Source organism: Ambystoma mexicanum, chromosome 2p (genome assembly GCF_040938575.1).
Source record: "Ambystoma mexicanum isolate Mex_15411 chromosome 2p, UKY_AmexF1_1, whole genome shotgun sequence".
In the NCBI taxonomy this organism is placed as follows: domain Eukaryota; kingdom Metazoa; phylum Chordata; class Amphibia; order Caudata; family Ambystomatidae; genus Ambystoma; species Ambystoma mexicanum.
Window position 1 is genome coordinate 1,130,229,800 of NC_090923.1, and position 26,105 is coordinate 1,130,255,904.

The 26,105-nt window shown below is 46.6% G+C and overlaps 1 protein-coding gene across 2 annotated transcripts in view; it reads left to right on the top strand.

Moving 5' to 3' along the window:
- The window catches only part of GANAB (glucosidase II alpha subunit), a 919,668-nt gene that overhangs the window by 44,726 nt on the left and 848,837 nt on the right, over nucleotides 1–26,105 (top strand). For both annotated transcript variants that reach the window (XM_069645184.1, XM_069645185.1), the window contains exon 2: nucleotides 2,782–2,883. In XM_069645184.1, the coding sequence (XP_069501285.1) occupies nucleotides 2,782–2,883 (102 nt within the window). The remainder of the gene's footprint in view (nucleotides 1–2,781; nucleotides 2,884–26,105) is intronic.

Here is a 26,105-nt window from a genome sequence, read left to right on the forward strand (position 1 = left end):
GAACTATTTCTGGTGTTTCAGTGGGACTGGCGTTCCTTTGTCCTTCGACACTCTTTTGGGTTGGCCTGTTTGTCTGGTGTGCAGTTGTCTCATCCATCCCTCCCTTCGTTGAGGAGTTCCTTTAGGTGGAGCAATGGGTTTCTCTATTCCGATTTGTTGTAATTGGATGTTTGGTTTTCTTGGTGGTCTTTTTTTTTTTTTTTTTCTCCAGTCTCTTGTTATATAAGGGATGTGGTGGTGACTGATTCCAGTCTAGCTCTCGTTCTTCTTGTACGTTGTAAAATGCAGGTCATTGCTTAGTTTGTCAGGTGTAGCATTTTTAAGGTGGCAAGCCTCTAGCTAGGCATACATCACCCAACCTTCAGTTCTCCACATGCACACAGAAAACAATGTAATTCTTGCTAATGTATTGTCAAACACCCATTTTGTGGCCTACCTTCATATTGATTCAACTGACCTTTCCATCACCTTTTCATCCTCTCGCTCTAGACAGATTGACTTCAGGATGGCCTTTGGGTGGCATCATTGCAGGGTTACTATAACTCTTCTGATCGATTGTGTTTTTTTTTTTTTATATAGCTTTCAGTTCACTTCTCAGTGCTGTAACCCAGGCAATTATGTAAGTGCTAGGGTGATAACTTTCACTTTACCCTTTAGTAGGCAAGAGATGCCCACCTGCCGTAATGTAATGCATTAAAATAGTGATGTAATGCCACCAGTTCACAGATGAATTTCACACCCAACACTACACTATGGCTGATGTTCTACTAACTCCCATTTATGAAATCATTATTTTCAGCGGCTTGACCAAAATTGTCTACACACGTGCATATATTTTTAGAATATTTCCTTCGGCATAGCCCCTTGAGTTCATGGCACAGCTTTTAACAAATAATCACATGCTTTCATAATTATACCTAGTTTTTTGCATCTTTTTGTATGCGTAAATTGTATGAACTATTGATGCCTGAAAGGTCATCTTCTGTTCCTGAGGCTTGCTGGGGCCAGATTACAGAAACCTTTCACCGGTACAAGTGCATGTTTTGACCATATTGGCTAAAAGGCAAAAATGTCCCCAGTGCACACATGTTCTTGCAATGCATTTTTGCACAAGGACTACGATTGCCCTAGTGCTACGAAACGACAGTGGTAGTATTTTGAAGTGGTAGTATTTTACTCACTATTTTTTTAAAGTCGGGAGTAAAATTATTTTTGGCTAGTAAAAATGTAAGTCCATTTTCCATTGGAAGTATTTTATAAGTGACTAAAAATGTTAACTGGAAGAAGAAATATTTTTGTAACAATGATTTAATTGCACCTAGTTGTTGATAACCATTAGAATATACACGTTTACTTTTCCCTGTCTGGCAGTAATAATACGTTTCTTCCTGTGGTACTACATGCACCACTGGTCCAAACATACCCATGGAGCTGTTTGGGTGGCACCAGGGGCACAAGTTTCTTTTTTTTTGTTGGGAGTATTTTTACTCCCTTTTTTTAGTTTTTTTTTTTTGGGAGTGCTTGCCTATTTCTAAAGAGTAAAAGTGGCTGATAGAGCTTGCAGAACGGTATTGGCACTAGGGACAAGTCTGCCTTGGTCCAAAAAAAGCATTGAGTTTGCACTATGGCAATTTTTGCCCTTTTGCTAATAGAAAACACAATTATACTTGCAATGGTGCAAGGTTTCTGTAGGTATGCCGTGGTTACAGTGGCCCCGGTTTGGAAATTGTAAATTTGGTCGACCCTCCCCCTTTTAGCCATGGCGTGTGTGTATATGTATACGTGTGTGTGTGTCTATATAGGTTTTTCCACACCTAAGGAGTAGTGGGGAAGAGAGCGTGAACCACCCATAACAGGAAAAAAGGTTGTGCAAACTTAGTGGCCGAGCTGTAAACTTCTGTTCTGGCCTACGATGCGTTATACGTTCTCTATAATAAGTAGAATCTCAAGTTAATGGATCGTCCACAAAGGCACTAAATACCAACCTGCTGTGTTGATTGATTTTTCATTTGGGGCTATTTCAGTAACTGAATTAAATCCATTGCCACTGTTGTAGTTCATGTTTCCCGTTGCTGCACTGGCTGTGGAGGCTGATTTAGTTCATGGTAATGTCCTGCTGTCTGTGAACAGCCTCTTGTATAGGCCACTTGGCTTTTCAGGATTATTATTTTGATTACTTGATATATTCACTTGTGTTCTAATTTCAGATTCATTGGATTCCCGACTACGTGTCTTTTTTTTTTCTTTTCTTCTCTGTCTCATACTTTACTTCCCATCCATCATTGTCTGTAGGAGAAGTCGCCTGTACCTAATAGCCCCTGCTATGTTCTACAATATTTATACTGCGCCCATGGCCACCATAGTGGTCTCATGGAACCTGGCCTTGTCCAAAAGGTGTCGCCTAAGCTTAATCTGTGGAGAAGGAGGGTAGTGTTGGGAAGGTGGTGATGGGAAGGAAAGCGAAATTAGACAACAGATTGACCAAAGTCTGAGGTCAAAAACAGTTGGGACAAGTGGATATGGTTGTCAAAACAGGGATGCCTTTTTCTTAAATGTGATTAGTTCTTCTTAAGCATGAGTGAAAGCGGAGTACAGCTCGTTTTAGATCAGAATTGTATTGTGATGGCAATATCTATACCCCAGGAAGCCTGGTACTTGGTATAGCTATTTGATGCATGAGAGGTTCTCAAGCAGTCCCGTGTAGTGATGTTTAATCTTTCTTTCGCTCGGTTCTCCATGAATGCTCTCTGATGCAACAGCCTCTTTCTTTTGCTCTTTTAGGTTCCCTATTAGGATCCTCCTGTTCACTGTTCTCTACCTCTCGGTCACGCTGGCTGTCGATCGGAGCAACTTTAAGACCTGCGACCAAAGCTCCTTTTGCAAGTAAGTCCCGATAATTTCTTTTTTTCCTTTGTACTAGTCCTATTTGTGGGCGTACATGGCGACAAAGAAACCCCTCCAAACATTGCTTAACATTTGGTTATGTTGCCCTTTTGACTACACTACAACAAGATAACTAGTGCCTTTCTCTGGAGTCCCAACCAGCTTCAGCTCCCTTGAGTGCTAGAGCTGGTTTGTCTCGGCGTTCCATTTTTATTTGACACTCTTCCTCTATTGGTTGCAGGTTCAACATTTAATTAAAATGAGGGTAAAACCGAAAAAAAATCTAAACCCTCAGGCTCGTTTTGGGGAGTGACCTGGAAGTGATCTCAGAGGAGATTGTTGTGAGAAACCAAGGCCTTTCAGATAACTGAAGAACCCTACATTGCTAGGAGGCTCACGCATGAAATCTGTAATGGAATGGCCTCCAAATAAGTCTCTCAAATCTGCCTGCCATTGTTCCTACTCTCTTCAAATGGGCCTCAAGGCTGTAGTTTGGGTTTTCCTTGAATTTGCACGGATTGTGGTTGGTTTGTAGATCTCGGGTAGCTCCCTAAAAGAGATATAAAGTCAGGGCCCAACATTTGGTCTGTTTTTTGCTACCAATGCATAGCTGCGATTGCCTTTATCAGTCAGACTGGTTGAATCTCTATTACCCACTGAAAAAGCCAGAAAGGATTGATCACGTGGGCTGAAAGCTACTGAAAAGAATGCAAAAAGAAGAGCAGAGGGTTGAATTAACTGCAGTTGTGAACCTAGTGTGTAGCATCAGTGTTTTGATCAATTAAGGCTAGAGATGCCGGTTTTCTTGCCCCCAGATGATGTTATGATGTTGGTCTGGAGTCCTTTGATAAGAGGTTTGACAGAATGTGTGCCCAGACGTTCAACAAATGGGTACAACTCCCAGTCACCCCAAATCTCTGCAAATGGAGCATGGATTACATTTTTATCAATTCGTTAAAACTATCCAGCATTAGACGTCGAACTGTACCTTCTCGAGGTCACCATAATCTGGACAGGACCATGTAAGTTACTGCAGGTGCCTAATTTTAGTTTGATTTGTAGTAAATTCCCATTTTCGAAACATTGCAGTTGACTGTAAAGACTGTAAATAGAAATTTCTCTTGCCCTATTTGAGTCCCCGTTATTTTGTACATTTGTGGCAAAGAGGGGACCATTACTACCTCAACATTCTACATTATGGGTTTTCGCTAAATTCTTCAAATCTTAGCTTCCTGTTCGTACTGAAGGGAACCCTACCTGCTATGTGCAGATCGACATGTACTCACTGGGCCATCTTATACGTTTCTAGCCTCCAAAATATTCTTTCACCATGGCCAAGTTGATAATCTCTTTGTATGCAAACGATGGGTGAGGTGTACAAATAATCACTTTACTTTGCCTGCCACTTGCTTTTAATGAGTAGGCCTTGCCGGTAATCAAATGTGACAGAAGGAACGTGGAAGACGACCGGGAGTGTTGCTTTTAGGAAATGGGAAGCGTCATAGCTGTGTGCAAAGGAAAACCTGACGAATTAGGTTGCATTGTTTAAGTAAAAGGAAATTCTCTGTGATCTCGCTCAAGAAGACAGGCTTGTTCTCCATAATCTCATTCAATTGTATGGCAATAGTGGAAAGAAGAGCCCATGGAAATATAGGGTATTGAGAACAAATGTTTCAAAGAAAGTGAACAAAAAAAATGACCGATTTAGAAAAACTGCTTCTAAATCGGTATGTCAGCCCCTGCGATGCACACAAGTGTGCACAGGAGCTGACGGGCACGGCAAGACCCAGAGGGGGAGGTGCACGTGTGTGTGTGTGTGTGTGTGTGTGTGTGTGTGTGTGTGTGTGTGATTGTTTCTGTGTGTTTGTGGAAAGTGATGGATGGATGGATGGATGGATGGATGGATGGATGGATGGATGGATGGATGGATGGGTGGGTGGGTGGGTGGGTGGGTGGGTGGATGGATGGATGGATGGATGGGTGGGGGTGGTAATGAACGAGTTGCGTGTATGTGGTGGGGGAGCAAGGTGGAAAAGAGGGATTCGGGTAGGAGGGGGGGGGGTGAAACCCCGAATTGGAAGAGAACCCCCGGGCATGAGCTTTTTCGGCTTTTTGAGGGCTGCACAAAATCTAATGGTCTTTAAGTGAGGCCTTCAAATAGCGGAAAATTCACATTAAACCGGATATAGGGCTATATAGACTTTCAGAAGAATCATCCCCCTTAGCCCAAACCAGGCCTCGAAACAGCGGGACCAGAATACCTCTCTGATCAGTTCCTTAAAGAAGAGGATGCTCTTGGAGTCCCCAGCCTGAACCGGATATACCACCAGAGAGTTTGACAGAAAATTCCATCTTCCTGTGATGGTCTGCAGAGAGCCGGTAAAAGCCAGGTTAGACATTGGAAGCAAGAGGTCAGCCATTCGCTCTGAAGGACTATCACAAGAGGAACTCTGTCTGGGACCCCTGCCCCAAATCCTGTGTCCCTGGCGATGCAGACTAGTATCCCCAGGCACAGGTAGACATTTGGGTCAGCATCTTTTAATCCCCATGTTTGTGATGCCAGGCCTACCAGAGGAGGTATTACTCTGAAACACCTTTGCGCTGCTAGACAATGCTTAGAAACCCTCCATGAGAAGCCAAGCTTGGAGAATTCCATCTCCTGATATCTTCGGCTAGTTCAAGGTCCCAGGGCAAGGGCAGAGAGGGAGTGCTTGGAAGAATTGGTTTAGATATGTGACAGTGTCTGGGAGTGGACCTTGTAAAGTGGGGGGGGGGGTTAGCAAGGACCCATCCTGACCTGGGGTTAGGAGGGTCTTCCTGGGAGAAAACCCATCTCTCAAAAAGCACCTTGGTACAGCAAAGAAAACTCAGACTGGAAACCAGGGGTATCGAATCGCAAAACAGGAATGGAATGGACTGTGATCCTCTGTTTTCCCCAGGCAAAGGATTGGGCAGCAAAACAAACTGAGTGAGAAAGGATGGCAGGGGACAGGAGAGAGTCAACCATCCTCCCCAAATCGATTTGGAAGCCCAACACACCACCACTTAAAGAAAACCAGAAGGAAAACGAGCAGCCTGAGCACCTGGCTGCTAACCTACAAATGGATGTTAAAAAAGGGTTGCACCTGTGTAACCCAGCCCGTGGGAAAAGAATAGCCGCAGATTGGCCAGTGTGCTGGAACAAATGGAAGCAGGGAATGGGAGATAAACCTAGGAAATTGGTGAGTGAATGAGAGACCGTGTTAGGGGTGAGGACGGGAGTCATGGAGCTGGGCAGTAGAACAGTCAGTTGAGTACTGAAGAGCGGGCGGCAGAGTTGTTAGAGTGCATATGAGGTATTGACTGTGAGAAAGTGGTACCAGGGGAGGGAGGGTGTGAAGGTGAGTGCTATGGAGATAGATAGAAGTCAGAGGGAGATGTGTAGTGGGTATTGGAGAGTATATGGTAGGAGGGTGCAGAGAGGGAGGGGGTGAGGAGGCAAGGTGGTTGTGGAAGCAGTGGTGAGGATGGACTGAAGCGAGGGGTGGTTTTGGTAAGTAGGGCACAGATGCATAGATGGGGTCGTATGTAGGAGAGAGGAGATTGGAGATGAGAGAATGTGGGCATGGGAGGGACAGAAGTGGGAGGAAGGAGAGTAGAAAGACAGGAGGGTGTGATAGAAGGTGTAGGAGACACAGGGGCAAGTGAGAGTAGAGGGTGTGGCAAAAGGAGTAGTGAAATCAAGAAAGGGAGAGACCGAGCGAGAGGGAGCATGTCGGTGAGGGAACAGACCAGAGCATCTGTTACTGGCACAAGAAACGTCACTAACATAACGTTGTTAGCTTAGAAGCCCCTTAGAAGAACCCTGGTGGGAGTCGCACAGATAAGGCTTTTGCCTTTTTTTGGCCCTCTTCGGCTAGCCTTTAGATAGTGGGTTCACTGATCTCTAGTTGCCAAGACTGGATTGGAGAGGTGGGAAGCCCTCCAAAGGTCGAGATGGGTAAACCCTTGGAGCCTTTTTTACAATTTGTGAAGTAAAAACCCTTGAACGATCTTTCGGTGTCTGGGAGTTGAGGCCATCCATCACAGTCCGGTCCTGGTCACCAAGGGGATGAATTAAGGTGCTGTGTGCCTGTCCTATGCAGTGGATGATGGGCCTGTGATTCCCCCTCACAGGGCAAGGCACTGTCACCGGAGATCAGTGCAGGACATCCAGCACCCTAGTAGTTGTGTGCGGACCAGTTCTGTTTGCTTGTACTTTTCCCAGCCCCGAAAAATGCGGGCAGGACAGTTTGAGTAGTGAAACTCCTCAGTACGCAGTAAGGGCATGCAGAACATTTATTGTGGACACGTCCCCCAATTAAGAGCTGGAACTCTCTCCAGGCAGACCCAAAGTTCCGAGGCGTAAAAATAAAATGCTTCTATTAAACTGAGCTGCTTTCCTTTGTACTATCTTGATCCTCTTGCTTTCCAACTCGCGGTATCATAAAATTCACTTTTAATCCCCAGTGAGACGCCCACGAATGCTTAAGACTTGTGCTTGATACTGTACGAGGGGACCTCCGGTAAAAATAGTCGGAGGAACAAAAAATACCATGCAAAAGGAGCGTACACCAAGCAAGAAGTAACGCAAATTTATTGGACCCAAACCGCTGGGAAAGCACGGTTCTGACAGCCCCATGGAACTGAACAAAATGAGCTGTCAACTTTATACTCCTAATTATTAGATTTATCATACAAAAATGTTGTTACATTTTCAGGGAAGGTCACTGTAGCTTATTGGTGGGACTAAGTCAGTCCCCTATAAGAATGTAGATGTTGAATTACCCTGATTGGGTGGACCATTTCTTGGACAAAAATCACATTACCCCTCGTGACCTCACAAACCTTCCGACGCCACCCCTCAATTTACGTGACTGTTCTGTTGAGTCAAAAACACTTGTTTGTCATTGGCTGGCTTTGCCAAATATACAAAATTGCTTGCGATAGCAAGGGGTGAGACATTCACATTGAATATGACCAACGGTGTGCGCACATCAGCGAGGGCACTGTACAATGTTGCACCCTAGGGACACCAAAACCTCTTTCTGCTGATTGACTCCCTGTCGTGTCCCATAACCCCTATTCCAATGCTCTGGCCCCCTTCAGCTACCTTCTCGCGCCTTGCTTCCGAGTGTAGTCTGAAAAAACTACACCACATCGTGGCTGAATTTGAATGAACTGTGTTTGATTTCTATTTCTCTGTCAATTCTCCTCATGCACCCAGGTGCCTAACTTATTGGTCTCGAAAGTATCTCTTAGTGAGTTCGATGGGGCTGCGTTCTCCTTTGAAAAATTCAGCCGTGCAACATTTCTGCACACTGTTTTTGCTGAATGTTCAAGAAATACATGCTACTTGTCACACAAAGGCCTGCAGCTCTTTTATTATGCGAGAAATGCTTTACTTAACATGGGCCTACAAGAAAATGGCTTCTCTACTGTTACAAGCCCCCCTACAATGTTACTGCCTAGGGCCCTTGCACACCCACCTGGTGCTTGCGCTATACAACTACCCATTACTACTCCCAGCTCACCCACCTTTAATTGCGTTACCCCATGGGACGTCTTGCGCTGCACCTGCTTCTATATCTACTTATGCAAGCAGCGCTGCGTTCAATGACGTCCCACCCCGACGTCGCCCACCACATTACTCTCAATGTCGCCACATTACTTCTGGTATGTGCCCCCCCCCCCCTGGACATTTACAACATCCCCCCCCCCCCCCCCTTGATCAATTTATCGATTGACACATTTTTTTGCCAGCAGTTCACTGCCCTTTTCCCTTGGTATCCATATCCTAGTTGCCCTGCGTAGGCTCCCCACCCCCCCCTTGTGCCTCGTGCTCCTCTGAGGAGCAATCCAATATTGTACAAGCTTCCCATCAGCTGAACAGTTTACCCAAAAGGCCTCATATTTGTTTATGTCCAGGGGTGGCATTGTAAAGTTCCCGGGGGACCATATTCGGGCATATCTGTGTGTGTTTTACATGGTGTCACTTCACTCGCCCCATCAACATTCAGGGGCAGCATATTTCTCCAGCATAGGGTCTGGCATGGATTCACATGCTCATGAATATTCCCTGTCGTCAGTCTGTGAATCCTTGGTAAAAAACAGTTTCACTTTCACTTTAAAACTGTATTTCCCCTCTACACACAACTGTTCTCTGGGTCATACTGCCCCATCCAATGACGGTCCTTTCCCTAAGCCCCGCCTCTGGCAGCCATTTTCAGATTTGTACTGCACGCTTCAGTATTGGGAGTCCTTGAGTTGCTCACAAAGCTATTTTGTACTTTTTTTCCACATTTCTTTGCGGAAAAGTTCTATTTTTGTTTCTTCTGAGCCCTTGTGCTCTTATCTACATCAGCAGGCAATGGGGATTTGTTGTCAGTAACTTGAGTGCCCCTCAAGCGCCGTTGTTCGTCAACGTTTCTGGAAGCCTGATTTGGGCCTACTTCTCACCCTCTGACCATGACGGAGGAGAAAAAGGAAGGGAAGGACCCTATTCAGACCCTGCGCCCAGTGCGGGCTAAGTAACGTCTTTGTGGAGGACAAACATCAAAAGTGTCTGTACTGCCTGCACCCACAACGAGGATCAGTGCAAGATATGCCTGGGCTTCTCGAAGAAAACTAAGTAAAACGGGTATAGCAGACTGGTGGCTTGGCTCAAGTCGAGCAAGTTCCCTGACCCCTCCTTCGAGCACGGTCATGCCTCACATAGGACCGGTCGTTCTGAGGAGTGACCTCCGTCCAAGAGGTCGAATCCCTTTGAGGACGCCCCATCCGTGGGGGGGTCCAAGACAAGGCCAAGAATCGCAAGGCCGATTCCGCCGGGTTTGCCACTGATGCTAGTCCCAGGTCGGATAGACTGCGATTGCCGTCCACCACTTCAGCCAGCCTGCCAACGGGTTTCGCCTCAAAGACTAAATCCTCCACCCCGGCCAAGTTACGGGACAAAGCAGAGAAACGAAGGCCGGTGGAAGAGAAAAAGGCCTTGCAGCAGGCTCACCCGGTGTAGCCAAAGACCCCGTCGACCGCTTCGTCGACATCCTCTGCGGTGACCGCTACAGCAGGAGGTACTGACCAGGCGTGGATGGTCCCTACAGTGCAGTGTGTCCCTGCCTGCGAAGGCTGCGGGCACCCCTCGGTGGGGTGGGATGGGGGGGTGAAAGGCACCAGTTAATATCCCGGTACACAGCCCTTCCGAGGGGGGTGAGGGGGGCAAGGAGTCCTCAAAGCAGCTCTAAGGTTCCATACGATCAGCCAGTGGGCATCGACTCCACGGACAACGACCAAGCGTCCGTCCATACAGTCCACGAGGAGGAAGGCAGCGCAGGGCCTAGCACTCCTCATTCACTTGCTGCCCGAGGGACATATCCATGGACCTCCTGTCAACCCTCCACACCCTAGTGACAGAATTCCAACAAAGGTTACCTCAAACACTGGCACCTGTTCTACCGCAGGCAGGTCCCTGACCGCCCTCCACGTAAGAAGAGGAAGCGTCAACCGATGCCACTGCATTAGCCTCCTCCACCACGTCGGGCCTCGACTCCACCAGTGGACCTGGATACACATGCAGACACGGTCACGGGAACCGACGAAGATGAGGACTTCGTCCCTGCGGACAACTAATCACTGCACCTGGACGCTCATAGTTTCTCCACCAGACTAGGTAGGATCATTCCACTCGATCTCCAGGGCCTCTGAGCTGTTCCAACTGTTGCCAGAGGAAACCAAAAGGGAGGGCTTCCTATACCAGTTACGAGACTCCAAGAGGAAGATTGTCCTGTCGGTACCCTTTTTGGACGACATTGGGGAGGAAGGCCTGGCCCTCATGAAAAATCCATGCATGTTTCCGTCCAAACGTGCGACAGGTTGGAGAAGAAATGCAGGGTGCCGGACTCCTCTGGTGAAAATCGTCGCCGTACTTGGTAGTGTCTGCTGTCGCAAGAAGACGTTCTGCCAACCTGGCCTCTGCATCATAGGTACCCCCGGACAGCGAGGGGAAGATGGACGCCATGGGGCAGAGGGTCATCTACACGGCGGCATCCACGATCAAAGTGGCTAATGCTCTGGTCATCTTGTCCTGATACGACCGGGAGCTCTGGTACAAGCTAGGCCCTATCTGGTATCTGGACTATCCATGGAAAATGGATTGATCGACTTGAAATCCAACGAAATGTATTCACTGAAAGTCATTTCTATCGCATTGCACTTTCATTGAATATATTTACTTGGATTTCGATAAGGGTTAAGGGTTAGGGGTTGGGTTAGGGTTCGGGTTGGGGGTGTGCCCTTGGCAGTAAAAATGTTACATGAAGCTGCCCAGTGCCGAAATACTTTCAAGATTTCAGGACTGGACAGCTCCATTTAACATTTTAACGTTAAAAATAAATGCATCAAAGTTATTTTTTACATTTAAAAGTACATAGCCATCAAAACTTGTCCATTCCTATATTCGATGGACAGGTTTTGATGGAAATGTACTTTTAAATGTAAAAGATAGCTTTTCGATGGATTTGCTTTTCGATTGAAAGACCATAAACCGCCATATCCTGGAATTCCTTCCCGATGACAAGAAAACGGAGGCTCTCGCTATCTTCCAGGAAGGGCAGGTGGCGTCAGACCATGCCATTACAGTGGCATTGGACATCGCTGACTGGCTTCCGACAGATGGGGAAAGACAGTGTTTGCCTTGGTCGGCAGGGATGGTTGAAGGCCACTAACTTTTGCCAGGACATTCATCCAAAGATGCTGGATATGCCTTTCGACAGAAAAAAACCTGTTCAGGAAAACCTGTTCAGGAAAACCTGTTCAAGAAGGCGATCGACGAATCCCTTCAAGCTATAAAGACGGACACAGGGATGGCACGTTCCCTTGGGACTCTGCTACAGCATTGCTGGTCATCTTTTTGCTCCTTCAGGGGAATGTCGAGCAGATCATCCCAGGGATGCTCCACATCGTACAGGCAATCTCCCCGATCCTCCACGCAGGAAGCCTACAGGAGTCGCTTCCATGTCTACGGTAGTGGGGGTCAGTGTCGCCGCCGCCCACAGGGCAGGGCGCCGTCGCCCATGCAAGCATGAACTGGCCAAGACCTCGGGCCCCCACTCCTGTACCCCAGTGGGAGGCCGGCTGACGAGGTATATCAATGCGTGGAAGATCATCATCGACCGATGGGTTCTGGACACTTTTGGCTCAGGGACACAACTTGGGTTTCAACGCAGGTGCCCTCGTATTACACCGGTTCCCCATCAGGAGCATGTTAAGGTAAGGGGCAATATAGCTTGTACCAAACGGCTCTGAGTCTATTCCAGATTCTTTTTGGTCAGAAAGAAGACTGGTGGTTGGCGACCCATCCTAGACCTACACCGTCTGAACAAGTACCTGAAGTCCCTGAAATTCAGGATGGTCACGTTGCAACACTTGCTCGGCCAACTGGAGGAAGGGGATTTCTTGACGACGTTGGACATAGAGGATGCATACTTCAATGTCCCCATCCACAGGAGACATTGTTGCATGGTACTACCTTTCGGCTTGAAGTTGGCTCCAAGGGTGTTCACAAAATGCCTGACCCTGGTGGCTGCCCACCAGCATCTGCAGGGCATACACGTATACTCGTACCTGGACGATTGACTGATACTTACCCACTCCCGAGCACTGGCCGACGAACACATGAAGGGGACGGTCCAGCTACTGACAGAGCTGGGGTTCTCTGTAAACTATCCAAAGTCCTGCTTAACGCCATCGCGGAACGCACTGTTCCTCAGCGCCAGACTTGACAGTGTGTCTTGCCTGGCATCCCCCTCGGAGGAGAGGCTGGTGGATATTCAGGGGAAGGTGCAGCGACTGTCGTCTGCTAAGATGACCATGGTTGGGGCCATCAAGTCATTGCTGGGCATGTCGTCCTGCATCAACCTCGTCCGTCTTTGCTGGTTGCAAATGCGACCCCCACAGGAATTCTTGGGTGCACATTGGAAACAAGTGTCCAGGCGGTTTGTGGACAAGATTTCTCTCCCTGGCCCCTCTTCTCTCCCCCCTTCACCCCCACAAGGAGTTCTGGCGAGCGATAGTGGTGGGGCGTACGTGCCCACATCGCCCAGGGGACGGGACTTAAAACCCTGCTATACCAAGAGATGGTCACCACAGATGCCTCTCTGGAAGGTTGGGGTGCTCCCACTGGATGACTATACGGCAGAGGTCTGTGGCTTCAGAGGAGAATTGTCTGCACATCAACATCCTGGAGCTACGTGCAGTGTTCTGGGCCCTCAAGTCTTTTCTACCATCTCTGAGAAGCAAGGTGGTGAGGATCTTCATGGACAACACCACCACCTTGTTCTACTTCAGGAAGCAAGGGGGCACTCGATTGCCCTCAGCGCTCTCCAAGGAAGCTCTGGCTTGTGGCATTGGGCCATCGGAACCACACTCCTGCCACGAGTGGGAACTTCCTAAGGATCCGGTGGACCATATTTTCGTCAAATGGGGCAGACCTCTGATCAACCTTTTTGCCACAGTGGCGAACACAAAATGCCTAAAGTTTGTCCGAATATTCCACCCACCGAGGAGCATGGCATACTTGTTCACCTTCCTGTGGGAAGGTCTGTTTCTGTACGCTTTTCCTCTCCTGCTATGTGTTATCAACACACTCCGACAGTGTTGGTGTTGGATGATACTTATCGCCCCGGCTTGGCCGATGCAGATTTGTTATCCGGACCAACACAGCTTGTCAGTGACTCCTCCAAGTTGCTGGTACTTCCGGATCTGCTCACCCGGGAGAAAGGCGCAATCCTTCATCATGACCCAGGATCTCTGAACCTGAAAGCATGGCTCCTGTAGCCTTAGAGTTTGGGGGTTATGCACGGCCAGCGGATTGCAGGGAGGTCCTCGCCAAAGCCAGGGCGTCAATCAACACTAAAGTGCTATGGCCAGAAGTTGAAGCGTTTTTCTGTGTTGCCGTCGCAGAAGATTATCCCTCTGAGGATCACTGCTCGCAGCTTCCTCCATACTTGCCTTCCTTGGCAAAAGCTGGTTTGGCTTATGCATCTATCAAGGTACACCTGGCGGCCATTTGATGCTACACCAGGTCCCTGGGAAGCTCCTCGTCGTGGTCTCGGACTCGTCAAGGAGTTTCTCAAGGGGCTTTTTTGATCTTTTCTGCTGGTGAAGGCGCCTGCCCCGGCATGGGAACTTGTGTAGTCCTGACCCGACTCATGGGGGCACCTTTCGAACCTGTGCATCAAGCCCCATTCAAGTTTCTCATGTAAGATGGCGTGCCTCGTGGCCATCACCTCAGCCAGAGGAGTGGGTGATATCCAGGCCTTGTCCTGCAACTGACTTTTCACAAATCGAGGGTGGTGCTGCATACGCACCCCACATTCATGCCGAAGGTCCCACTGGAATTCCACCTCAATGAGCCTTTGGTGTTGCCTGTTTTCTTCCCGAAACATTTGTCACGAGCGGAGAAGACCTTGCCTTCGCTGGATGTTTCTTGTCCCTTGAAATTCTACGTGGTGCACACTAAAGGTTTTTGGAAGACTACTCAATTGTTTGTGAATTTTGGACCTGTGAATCCTGGCACGGCCTTGTCTAAGGCTTCCGTCTAAAGATGGCTCTCCGGCTGCATCATGCACTGTCATCGGCTGGCTAACCGGCCTCTGCCGGGCTGCCAGAGAGCCTACTCCACCAGAGCGTTTGCTGCGACGACGGCATTCCTTGCTGGTGTGCCCCTGCTCGACATCTGCAGGGCTGCGACGTGGAGGTCCACGCATACCTTCATGAGGTTCTACTGCATCAACAGGGATTCCAGGGGGGAGTCCAGGCAGCGCTATGCAAACTGTTTGCTTGAGGTGAGTCTGTTCCAGGGGTAAGTGTCAAGTGCTTCTGTTGAGCCTTGCCACCTCCCCTGGTTGTGTAATGTGTACTGCTGTGTATTAGTTATTCACGAGCATGTGAATCCATGCCAGACCCCATGCTTTACTTTAATAGATTTATATTGCGCAGCAATGAACCCGTAGGCTTGATGGCACGGACAAGACACATACGACAAAAAACAGGAGGGAGGTAGCGATCCGGAGAAGTCGTGGACTAAAGCAGGAGATGAGACCTTAATCAAACAGCCATGTTTTCAGCCTACTTTTGAAGAGTTCAAGTTTGGTTTCCAGCCTGAGGTCCAGCGGCAAACAATTTCAGGCTGTCGGAGCTGCTATGGCAAAAGCTCCTTTTTCGGCTTTCCTGGTTTTGCTTCTTGGAATCGTGAGCATTTTGGTCTCCGGTGATGAGACCGAGAGAAACTCTTCGGCAAGAACAACTCATTCAGGTAGCGGAGAATAATACCCAGAAGACACTTAAAGGTGATGAGTAGTAGGCGATAATGGATTCTGGCCTCTACGTGGAGCCAGTGTAGAGCTCTTCTGGTTGGTGTGACATGGTCACGTCTGGTAAGACCAGTAACCACTCACTGCTCCATTTTGGATAACTTGCAGTCTATTTATTTCTGTTTGGCTAATGCCAGTCAAGAGACTGCATCAGTAGTCCATTTTGTCTCCCACTATGGCTCTAGCCAGAGTTTCTGCATTTGCCTGGGAGATCATGGGTCGAAGGTGTGCAAAATTTTAAATGGTAGGCTGTGCCAGATACCACACTTCCCACATGAGCTTTCATAGAAAGGTGTTGGTCAAGAATTACCCCTAAAGACTTGACTTTCTTGAGGGTGTCAATTTTGACTTCACCAAGCTGGAAGTTGCTGTACCTGGGATCTAGCTTGGAGATCCGGATGGGAGAACCCACAATCATGAGCTCAGTTTTGGCTCGGTTTAGTGCTAGACCATTTTGCACCATCCAATTTTCGATACAGGTGTAGGCATTATTAATACACTGTTCGTCTCGTGTGTGGTCTCCGGTAAGAGGGATGATACATTGCGTATCGTCCGCAAAGTTGGTAAGCCAGATATTTTCTTGCACCAGCATAGAGAAGAACAGTAAAGATGTTATAAAAGCAGGGTGAGAGGCTTGCTCACTGCGGGACTTCATATTCGATCGAAATTGTATCTGCTTCAGCTATGTCCAAGCAGACGCAGCTGACCTGATTCTTAAGAAGGGAGGCTACCCACTGCGAGGCTTCTGGGGAGAATGCTGCCACCTGTTCGAGCCTGGTGACCAGCAACGTGTGGTCAACCAGGTCGAATGCAGCTGAGAGGTCCAGCAGCATGAGCTTAGTGGCCTGTCCCTTATCCATGTTGGATAAAAGCCTGGATTTGAGTTCCAGAAGGGCTGTTTCAGTACTGTGCTCTGAAACCTGATTGTGGACAGTTATGGGGTGGCTTTCTATATGTTTTTCTATTTGTTTATATGCAACCCTGCAATATGCTGGAGAAGGTTTAAGTTACTTACCTGTAACTATTGTTTTCCAGCATGGGTCTGGCATGTATTTACATGTGGGCCCTGTGCAGCTCTTCTTGGCCATTCTGCCACTTTACGTGCTTACCAAATCTGAAGATGGCTGCCAGAGGCGGGACTTAGGGACAGGACTGTCATTGGATGGTGGCAGTATGACCCAGAGGACAGTGATATGATCCCAGTCAGTGAGCATAGCCATCATTCAGGCACATATGACATTTACACCATTCACAGCATATGCTTCCTTCGACTCTAGTAATGTTTAACAGTAACTTTTAGACACTAAACATGGCCGCCGCAAGATCCATTCACAAATTGCAGCACATTCTATTCATATTGCAGAGGGAGCTATTTAAGCCTTGCCTCCGCTGGAACGCGGGCTTCGCGTCTTCTCCGCTGACAGCGGGTAACGCTACCAGCGTTTCCCCTCACAGAACCTGTAAAAGGAGAAAATGGAGACATTAGCCTTATAGAAAACTACAGAATACAATAGTTTATAGGAAAGACTTCACTACGGTAGTTGGTGCTTTTGTGGATTCCATTCTCTTGTTTAGGTCCATGGTATTTCTGGATTTCCTGTTTCTTTTCTGAAATGGAGGAGCCTTTGGGAGGTTGGCTTGTATTTGCGTTGGTGGATGTATCGTAAAGTGGTTGCTTCAGAGAATCTGTATTGGGGGTTTTGAGGAATTTGAGGGCATCCTCACTTCTTCACCCAGATATCCTCCTCCCAAGTGGCCAGGGAAAGGCCGTCGCAATCGGATCCTGACCCTGGGGGTGGATATGCGAGGGAAGACTACCTGAGGGAAGTGGAGGAGCCCAAGGGTGAGATGGGACTTGGTATCCCCCATTTCCCCTTGAAGAAAACTCTTCAACCCTTCCAGCCTTTATAGGCTGCAGTTATTTATCCCTGTGTCTTCCCCATTGACCGACATTATACTACCTACCACTTTGGTACTGAGATGAGGTAAAAGCAACTGAAACAGACAACAGACTATGTAAATGACCGTCAGCGGGCTAGTTGCTGGAGGACTAATCGACAGAGCCGCCGTTTAAATACCAGCCCTTCTAATAGAGAAAGGTCCGAGGCAGCAACCAGGAGAGTGCAAACCCTGGCAGACGGAGAGGCTGCGACGGAGAAGCCCACTACAGAAGTTGGGCAGCAACTAGCGTGACTGAGGGTTGGCAAAGCCCTGTACAGGAGAGGAGCTCCAAAGCAGTCCAGGCAGAGCCAGCATTTGGAGAAGCGGCCCCTGGAAGAGGTATCCGACCGAGAGGTGGAGATGAGGAGAGCCGACACAACGGGATGCTGGAAGCAAGCTAATCCCGTGAGAGGCTTTTGCGGAAGCCGTGGAAAGAACCTGTGAGTCTGCCTTGTAGTACAGAGGGCCCCGGGTACGACAAACGTTTGGGAAACATGAAAGCACAGTGTTTTGATTATCGACTCAGATGAATAAGATAAAAGTATACGAACTAGAATTTGGGGGAGCTGCCATTGTCCAAGCTAGGAGACATTGATGAAAGAAAGATACATCGAGGAAAGCTATGGGAAACCAGTAGCCCAAGCCCACAGAGACTGCCTAAATTGTGCGAGAAGGAGAAAGTCCAGCAGTGGGAGGACCTACTGGCAGGATAGTGTACTGGGAAGGTTGCAAGACCCCAAGAGGTCAAAGTGAACTATTGTGAAAGTAGATTGACTGTTACAGAAGCAAACTGGATGATATTCCTGAATATACCAGGGAGATCTGGAGAGATCCTCTTCACAAACAAAACATTGTGAATCACAGTGAAGTGGCAAGAAAGTGTCAAAGATGGGGAAGTCTGGCAGGCGAACACACCAGACTTTCCTGTACAAGAAGGAATAGACTTTGTGTTGAATTTTGTTTGAAGAAAAGATCTTGAGAAAGGATCCAAGAACTATCAGGGACAAGAGGGCACTGGACGCATCCCCCTACTCATCCTTTTTTGGAGTAACAGCAACGTGGGGAAGGGAGTTCCCTTCTCGAGTTACAGCCGGTAGAGTCTGTTATTGGAGTTGAGACCCCTACACATTTAAACACTATTAGATGTGATCGGTTTTGGACACAGACCGATATTTCCTTTGGACCTACTCACACAGACCATCCTTAGTTTTATTTAGGTAGGGAAATCCCACCTTAGAATAGGGAAGGTTAGGCCTTTTTTCCAACCCCATCATATGTTCAATAAAAGTCTATCGTCAAAACTTGAATCACTTTCTGTGTCTACTTCGTGATGGCTTCACAGGGTGCAGTTGTAACCTGGTTTTGTTTGTGCAACAGATTGCATCTAGCATGTGCCCTGGTGAATGGTTGCTCCCTTCACCAATTGTTGTAGATGTATTGTTGATAGTTGGTTTGTCAGTATTTTAGGTGAGTTGGGGTTTTCTTCTTCAAGCAAGATATTGAAGTCTGCTAGAATGATTAGGTCGTCATATTGTATGGATATGTTGGTATAATGACCTCTACAAATGTGTCTGTGAAATGAGGGTTGTATGTCGGTGGTCTGTAGACTAGTAGGAATGAAAGCCTAGTTTGGTTGTCCAAGGCTAAGTGAAGGAGTGATTCCCAGTTTGGGATTTAGTGGAGGTGCTGTTGCAATTTGATGTGGTCTTTGTGTGCGAGGGTGAGGCCATCTCCTATTTTTCCTTCTCTATTGGCTTGTTTCAGTTTAAAGTTGTTAGGTTGGGATTTGTGTGAGTCTACCCTGAAATTTTGTTACCCAGGTTTCTATGAGTAATGGGATGTATATTTCTACATCGCTAAGCAGTTCATAGTTGTGTCTGGTGTTTTGACATTGAGCTGGCATTGTTTAGGTTGCAATGAGTAATTTTTGTTTTGTGGGATTTGTCCTTTGGGGGGGGGGGGTCGTTGGTAATTTAATTTGGTTTTGGTTCGTCTTTCTTTTAGAATCTGCATTTTGTTGCTTCTGTTTTCATTGTTGAGTAGATCTAGAAGATTGTATTTTGTGCCGATCAGTTCTTTGCAGAGTTGCCTGACTGATCGTGATAATGATTCTTTGTATCGTCCGTTTTGTGGTCCGCATTGTCGAGTTCACTATGTTCAGTCATGCTTTTTCTATGCATTTCATGTCTGTCCGCAGCGTTTCCATTACCGTTCATGTGTTTGTGTGTGGTTGGTTGCGCGAACAGGAAGCAGGTTGACAAATGGTGATTTTGCTATTGTTCTGGCAAGGGGGTTCTTCCTGAGGGCATTGTTTCTTGGTGTTGGTTCTTTGACGTGGCGAGTTGAAATGGTTGGTCGCCTTTTGTCTGGTTTGTTGATCTGTTTCCTTCTTGTGTGCTGGCATTTTCTGGTACGAGGCATTTTTGCGATTTCTTTCTTTTTTAAAAAAATTTTTTTGGGTTGTGGGCTTGTTGGTTTGGCTGTGGCTTTCTTGTTCGACTTCACGTTTGTTTTTCCCTATTGGGTTAGTGATACAGGTGTTTTATGGTGACCATGTGTCGTTCTCCGCAGGTTGTGTGATTTCCAGTTGCATAGGTTGGGGTCTGTTCCTTGGTCTATTCCTTGTTGATTAGTGGCTCGTCGGGTGACATTTGTTTGTTTGAGCCGTATTTGTTCGGGCTATTCCAATGAAAAATGGGAGGGCCTGGTGTAGGGGAGAGCTATTATAGGGTAGAATATTGCAGAGGAATAATGTTGCTGGGCAGAAAATTGCAGAGTTGGACTGTTGCTGGGCATAAAGTATTGCCAGGGCAGAAGATCTCTGGTGCAGTGCTTTCCTGTGGTGGAAATCTCACAGTAGTAGACCTTGAAATGGCAAGCAATGAGTGCCATGGCTTCCTAGAGGCAGAACCCTTTGATGACGGGCTAGCGGTGAATGCTTACCTTTTGATACGGCCGTGGCGTGGCTCCTTGATACAAATTGGAGCATTATCCAACGCAGGCCAGCATTGAGACTGCTCGGCCATGGCTCCCTTTTTTATGTATTCTCCCATCTGTTAAACCTCCCATGCGGGGAAGAGCAGATAAGATTGGCCCAGGAAATCGGTGCAAAGAGACCATGGAGGTCATCTGTGGACAAACTGGGAAGGTGTGGGTTGTTCGTGTGAGGGAGGAGGGAGGAGGGATTGGTGGTTGGTAGTGTGGAGGTGGTTTTCAGAAAAGGTGAAGTATTGGGTGGTGAGAGAAAATGGTAGTGTGTGTGTGTGTGTGTGTGTGGTATGTGAGTGGTAGTGAAGAGTGGGGGTGAGTGGAAGGTGACTGAGGTAGTGAAAAGAGGATGACTGAGTAGGTGGGGTGGAGTATTCGTAGAGGGGAGAGCAGTTGTGGTGTGGTGTAATGAAGAGGGGAAGAGTAGCAGGACAGAAAAGGAAAGGGGAAGATCGGAAGGTTGAAGGTAGTTTGTGTAGAGGGAGAGACATTGGAGGGAAAGAGGTGGAAGATGTGGGGAGAGACGATGGTTGGAGTTGGAAAGAGGAGATTTGGTGGAAGAAGGGAGAAGACCGGGAAAGGAAAATCTGGGTTTGAGGGCAAGAAAAGAGTGTGGGGGCTTGTTTCAAAGGTACCCCCAAGACCCATTAGAAATAACCTCAAAGTAGAGTAGGTCCAACCTAGGAAGTCCCGGTGGGAGCTTAAATAGATAGGGCGGTTGGTTGCCTTTTGACCCTCGCAACCAGAGAGCTAGAACATGGACAGTAGCGGTTAATAAACAGTAGATGTTACCTATTGAATGTGGGCACCTAGATTAGCAAGGGTTTTGGTTTTGCTGGATGTGGGAGAGAGGTACAGCCCTTAGAGTTCTTTCCAGGATAATCAATAAAAACCCTTGAACTATCTTTGGGAGTTGGTGGGTTATTGAGACCATCTCAGACAGCATAGATCATGCTTCTAGGTTGAGTCTTTTAATCCAAACTTTATTTTATATTAAAAGAATATTTATATTTTCTTTTCATTGAACTTGACTGCTTCTGATGCTGTGCCTAGATCGTGCCGAAGGTTACCTCTTAAGAATGCAATTTCCCACATTGGTTTTTATCAGCAATTCGGGGTTTTTATAGTGACCATACTACTTTTGGGTGGCAAAAAGTGTAGGACAAGGGTACATCTTGCCTCCACTACTGTTCTTAAATGAGCAGGCAGAAAGCAGAGATGCAAACTGCTTTAAGCACAGACATCTGTGAGTCGTTAGAAATGCGAGATGGACAAAAAAGTAGTTTTCTCAATGTTTGCCATTTTATAAAAAATAGAAAGGGGTTGAGATAAACGACCATCTGTCTCAATCCTAACGGGAATGTTCCTACCTAGCCAACTAAAACTAAAGAGGATGACCTTTTGTCCATTTGTACCTGAGTGATGCACATAACCGAACTGTACAAGGTAAATATATCTGCTTTCAGTTTAGCAAAACAGTGCACAGGTTCAAATGTATAATTTGTATGGTTCCCTTCCCCTGGATCAATTCGTGAAGTATTTTGCAAAGATTTTGATTCAACAAAGTTCTATTCAGTTCAACACAACGTATTTTCAGTTCAAATTGTACTTCCGCTTGCAAAGTAAATGTCTCTTTCACAAAACACTTGTTCAAAACCAACTGTTTCCCCACAAAGTGTTCTCCCTAGGATGTAAGGCAGATATAAGGATACCACAATATTCTTCCAATGGAATTTTTTTGTCGGGTAACCAGGTAAGCAGCCCTAGTGCAGCAGCAGTCAGAATTCCAGTTAAGTACCTGAGAGCCGGGATTGTAAGTCTCCAAAAGTTTGTTTAGTGTAAAGGAGTTTTTGAATGTCAACCTGTTTGTAAAATTATGTATTTCAAAAGCATGTTTGGATTTAGAAGGCAAGAAAGAATTCTAGTAGACTCTTGATCTCCACCAAACTAGCGGCTATCCAGTAGTGGGTCGGAATCCTTGGCTAGAGCTCAATCGCAGCCATGAATGCGCATTTATGGTATGGACTTTGTGCCCATACATTCCCTATGGCAAGAATTTGTTATGAAAACCAGTAAGTACTCGATCCTCTTACTTTGAAATTCCGAGTGATAACTCCTGGGGTGCTTAAGTTGTTGTGTACACTTACTTTTGCCGTTGGTCCGGTTGATGGCGTTTCAGGGGTCAAATGTGCAGTGGCTGAAGATGGTGTTGAAGATTGTTTTGTGATTGAGTCCCATGATGTGAAGAAATCCCTTGGACACAGAAGAAGCAGGGCGCAGTGAATAAACATTGGTCAATGATAAGCAGACTTAATTCCTGATTAAGGTAAGGAATTTGCTCCAGGAAGGCCCTTCTACTTCCCAGAGAGCAGCAACGGCAGGAGGGATGATCTTGGACCACAAGTCTGACCTGTAGCAGCCCAAGCTCCAGTTCTGGACATCTTGCGAAGGCAGGCTTCTGGTGCATGGGTCAGGACTGTGGTCACCAATCTAAGGGTTGAAGCACCAACTAAGATTTTCTGTGATTGCATCAAGAACAGCAGTGATTCAGCAATGCTGGTTTTCCAGAGAAGAAGCCTTCCAGGTCTTCAGCTTGTGCTCCCCTTCTTTGGGGTCTTGGATTCAGTGGACGATCTTAGGAATGGCTTCAACCCCACCCTCTCAACTTTCATCCAAATCTTCCCCCAGCCCACCAAAGAAAAGGATCAGCACCACTTAAACTAGGAAGGACTGTCCGATCATGGCCGCCTCAAACCGCACTTCTGACTAGCAGCAGACATGCTCTGGCATGGATGTTGATTGGGACCAGATAGTCCTGACCCCATTTCCACCAGGCCAGATACATAATGCATGTTGCCTGGGAATCCAAGCTGCTTACTGCAAAACGACATACCTGTTGCCTTTTCTGGTCCTATGAGGACAGGAAGGTGGCAACAGAAAAAGGTGACAATTTTCACTGTATGGTCTCAAAATGGCCTTATCTGGTTAAATAAAAGATGGTGCACAGCAGTGCACCAGAACACTGAGCAGTAGACTGTTAACTGCCACCAGCCTCTCTTGGAGACCTTGTAAAACATGTTTTTTTAAAAGGGTACGCCCACAGCACCTTTCTTTAACATATGTGCTACATTAAAAACAATTCATGAATTGCGAAAGGAGGGCGTTCAGTCCACCTGCAATGGTAACACTCTGAGCTGACCTCAAAATAATTAGTTGAGCAAGGTAAGTGAAGCATAAAGACTTTACTTGCATCCAAAGTCAGGTTAGGGTTCAATGCATATCAAATTATCTAGGGGTTCCATTAATGTCAATGGAAGAAACGTTACAAAACGAAATCTTTAACAGTATACACAAGGAATTGTGAACTACATTTCAGGAATAGTTTTAGAACTTATTTCATCCATTTCAGGAAGGTAACATCTCGGGAGCTTATTCGACTTATAAATATGCTAACTGCTGAGAGAAATTGCTGAAATGGAACCTTTTGATGTAAAAATATTGTTCCTCAAGTTTTGATTAGGAACACACCCCTTTTCGGTGTTTGCTGTTGGGTAGAAATCGTGCTGGTCAATCCATGTGATGACCCCTGTACGTTTTGCACACTTTGCTGACTTTCTGACTTGTTTTTCTCCAAGCCATAGTTAATCCAAAGCCTGACAGTGTGGCTCTGTGTTGTATGTGCCCTCCTTTAAGACTGAGTCCTTAAGACTCCTAAGGCAGCGATGCCCATTACTTTCCTAGAGAGAGAGTGCACTAACTCTCCGTTAATCATCTGGCTAGGCTGGTGGGTGCTTTTTCACTTATGAAGAGTAGTTGGCCATGTTTGGCCTGAGTATGTCTCTCTCGCTCCCAGGACTGGAGGCAGTATTCAGCCTGAAACCAGGTCTGACTGTCATATGCAAATACTTGTGCGAAACAGTGTGGATTCTCTCTTTTTTTGTAGGAGTCTTTCCTGTGTGCTGGGTGTGCCTGGAGAGATTTCTGGACATTAGTTGACCACCCGTTTGACTGATGCTTGCTGTGTGATTGGATGATGATCTCACTCGCTGCTTCCTGAGGAGGATTAAATCCACTCCCCTTCACAACAGCTCGATCTCTGAACTGGACTCTGGTTTGAGAAACATCTTTGTAAGGGTCTTCAGGTCCCCCCTGCACCAATGACCCTTCACTTAGATCCCTTGGTGGTCACTGAACAATGTGCACAGCAACTGTATTTGGAACCCGCAAACCACCTGCCGTAGAACTGCCTTTTTTCAGTCGTAGGTTATTGCTCTCCCGTCTCTCCAATACTGCTGGTGAGCTTATTTTCATACACTCCTTTATCTCTGGGCCTCTTTTTCTTTAAGAAACTCTTGAGGGCTCTCCCTCCCTCCACCCCCCCCCAATGGAACTCAGAAACTGCTTGCACAAAGTTAACTTTTTCCTGCCAAAGACTGCATCTATTCGCCCTATGGCCTCCCATTGAACTTGCAACCTAGATGGAAAACCCTTTACTTCCCTATTACTCCCACCTAGAAAAAAAAAGGGAGCATTAACTCTTAACTTGAAACTGTTACCTGTGGCCTCTTCTGTTTTGCAAAGTTACTTACTTGTTACTTGTATTGTTTTTTTTCTTTGCCTTTTCTTACATTGATTTTACTTTAATAAAAATAGTGTGTGGACATTATCTTACTGGGTATTAACAAACTATACTGTACCCGTGAACCAGAGAGAGACCTAGGCCTTGGCTACTCTATCACAACTACCACTTGGAGAACATGGCAGGCTTGAGGGAATCCCTAGCAGAACCTAAATCTGGAAGAGTCATCCGAAGACCCTGAGCACAGGGCTTAAGAAAAATGTCGCTAGCAGTTGCCCATTGGAGACCTGGCCTTTTAGACCACTGCTCCTATTGTGAAGCATTAAAATGGGGTGCCATTGATTTGGGGTTTTTGGGGGTTTCTATTTGCATGTTAAGAAATGGTTGAGGCCCGGTGTAAGATTCCTACTTGCAAGTATATTACGAGCAGTATATACTGCATGCAGACCCACTCAAAATAGACTAGTTTTCATTAATAGTGCAAGTGCCAGACTACCCAGCCTCCACGAGCCCAGAACTAATAGTTTTGCAAACTTCAATCCCCACTTAAAATACACTACTATTGCCCTTGGTCACGAATCAACACCGAGATCAGACCTTGAGGCCCTGCCTAAAACACTAAACATTGCCCACCATCCTTTGAAATCCCATACTAGAACTAACCAATCGAGAATGAGCCCCACTAGACTCCAAGAGCCCAAAAACACGACCGCTACCTCTGGAGCTCTTATTACAAGATCTCTAGTGGCACATGCGACTGAAATGGTTCATAGTGACATTTTCGAACGCAATATGTTCGAAATGTGTTTTTGTTTTTTTTTTTTTTTGTTTTTTTTTACGCAAAATGAATGGTTTTTTTTTACATTTTATTTTTTAAATGTGGGGGGTTCCCCCAAACCCCTGTTTTTTTTGTTTTTGTTGACACTTTTTTTTAACTAATGAAACAAAACATAAAATAAAAAAAATCGCTGCTATTTTTTTTTTTCCAGCATTTTGTTTTCGACAACATGGCATTTCAAAAATGTTTTCAAAAAATTAACTGGATACCGACTGAAATAGCAGATCTCTTATCCCCTGATGATCTGGATATCCTAGCGATTACTGAATCTTGGCTGCATGACGCAGCAGGCCCTGCCCTTATGCTAGTAATACCCAATAACTATCAGATACTTAGAGTAGACAGACCAATGCGAGAGGAGGCGGTCTATCCATTATAGCAAAAACTAACCTGGCCTTAAGGTTTCTGACTCCACCACTACTCGAGTCCTGTGAAATACTTACTGCCAAAGTCCCCATATCTAGCTGCCACGCTCTAACCATCTACC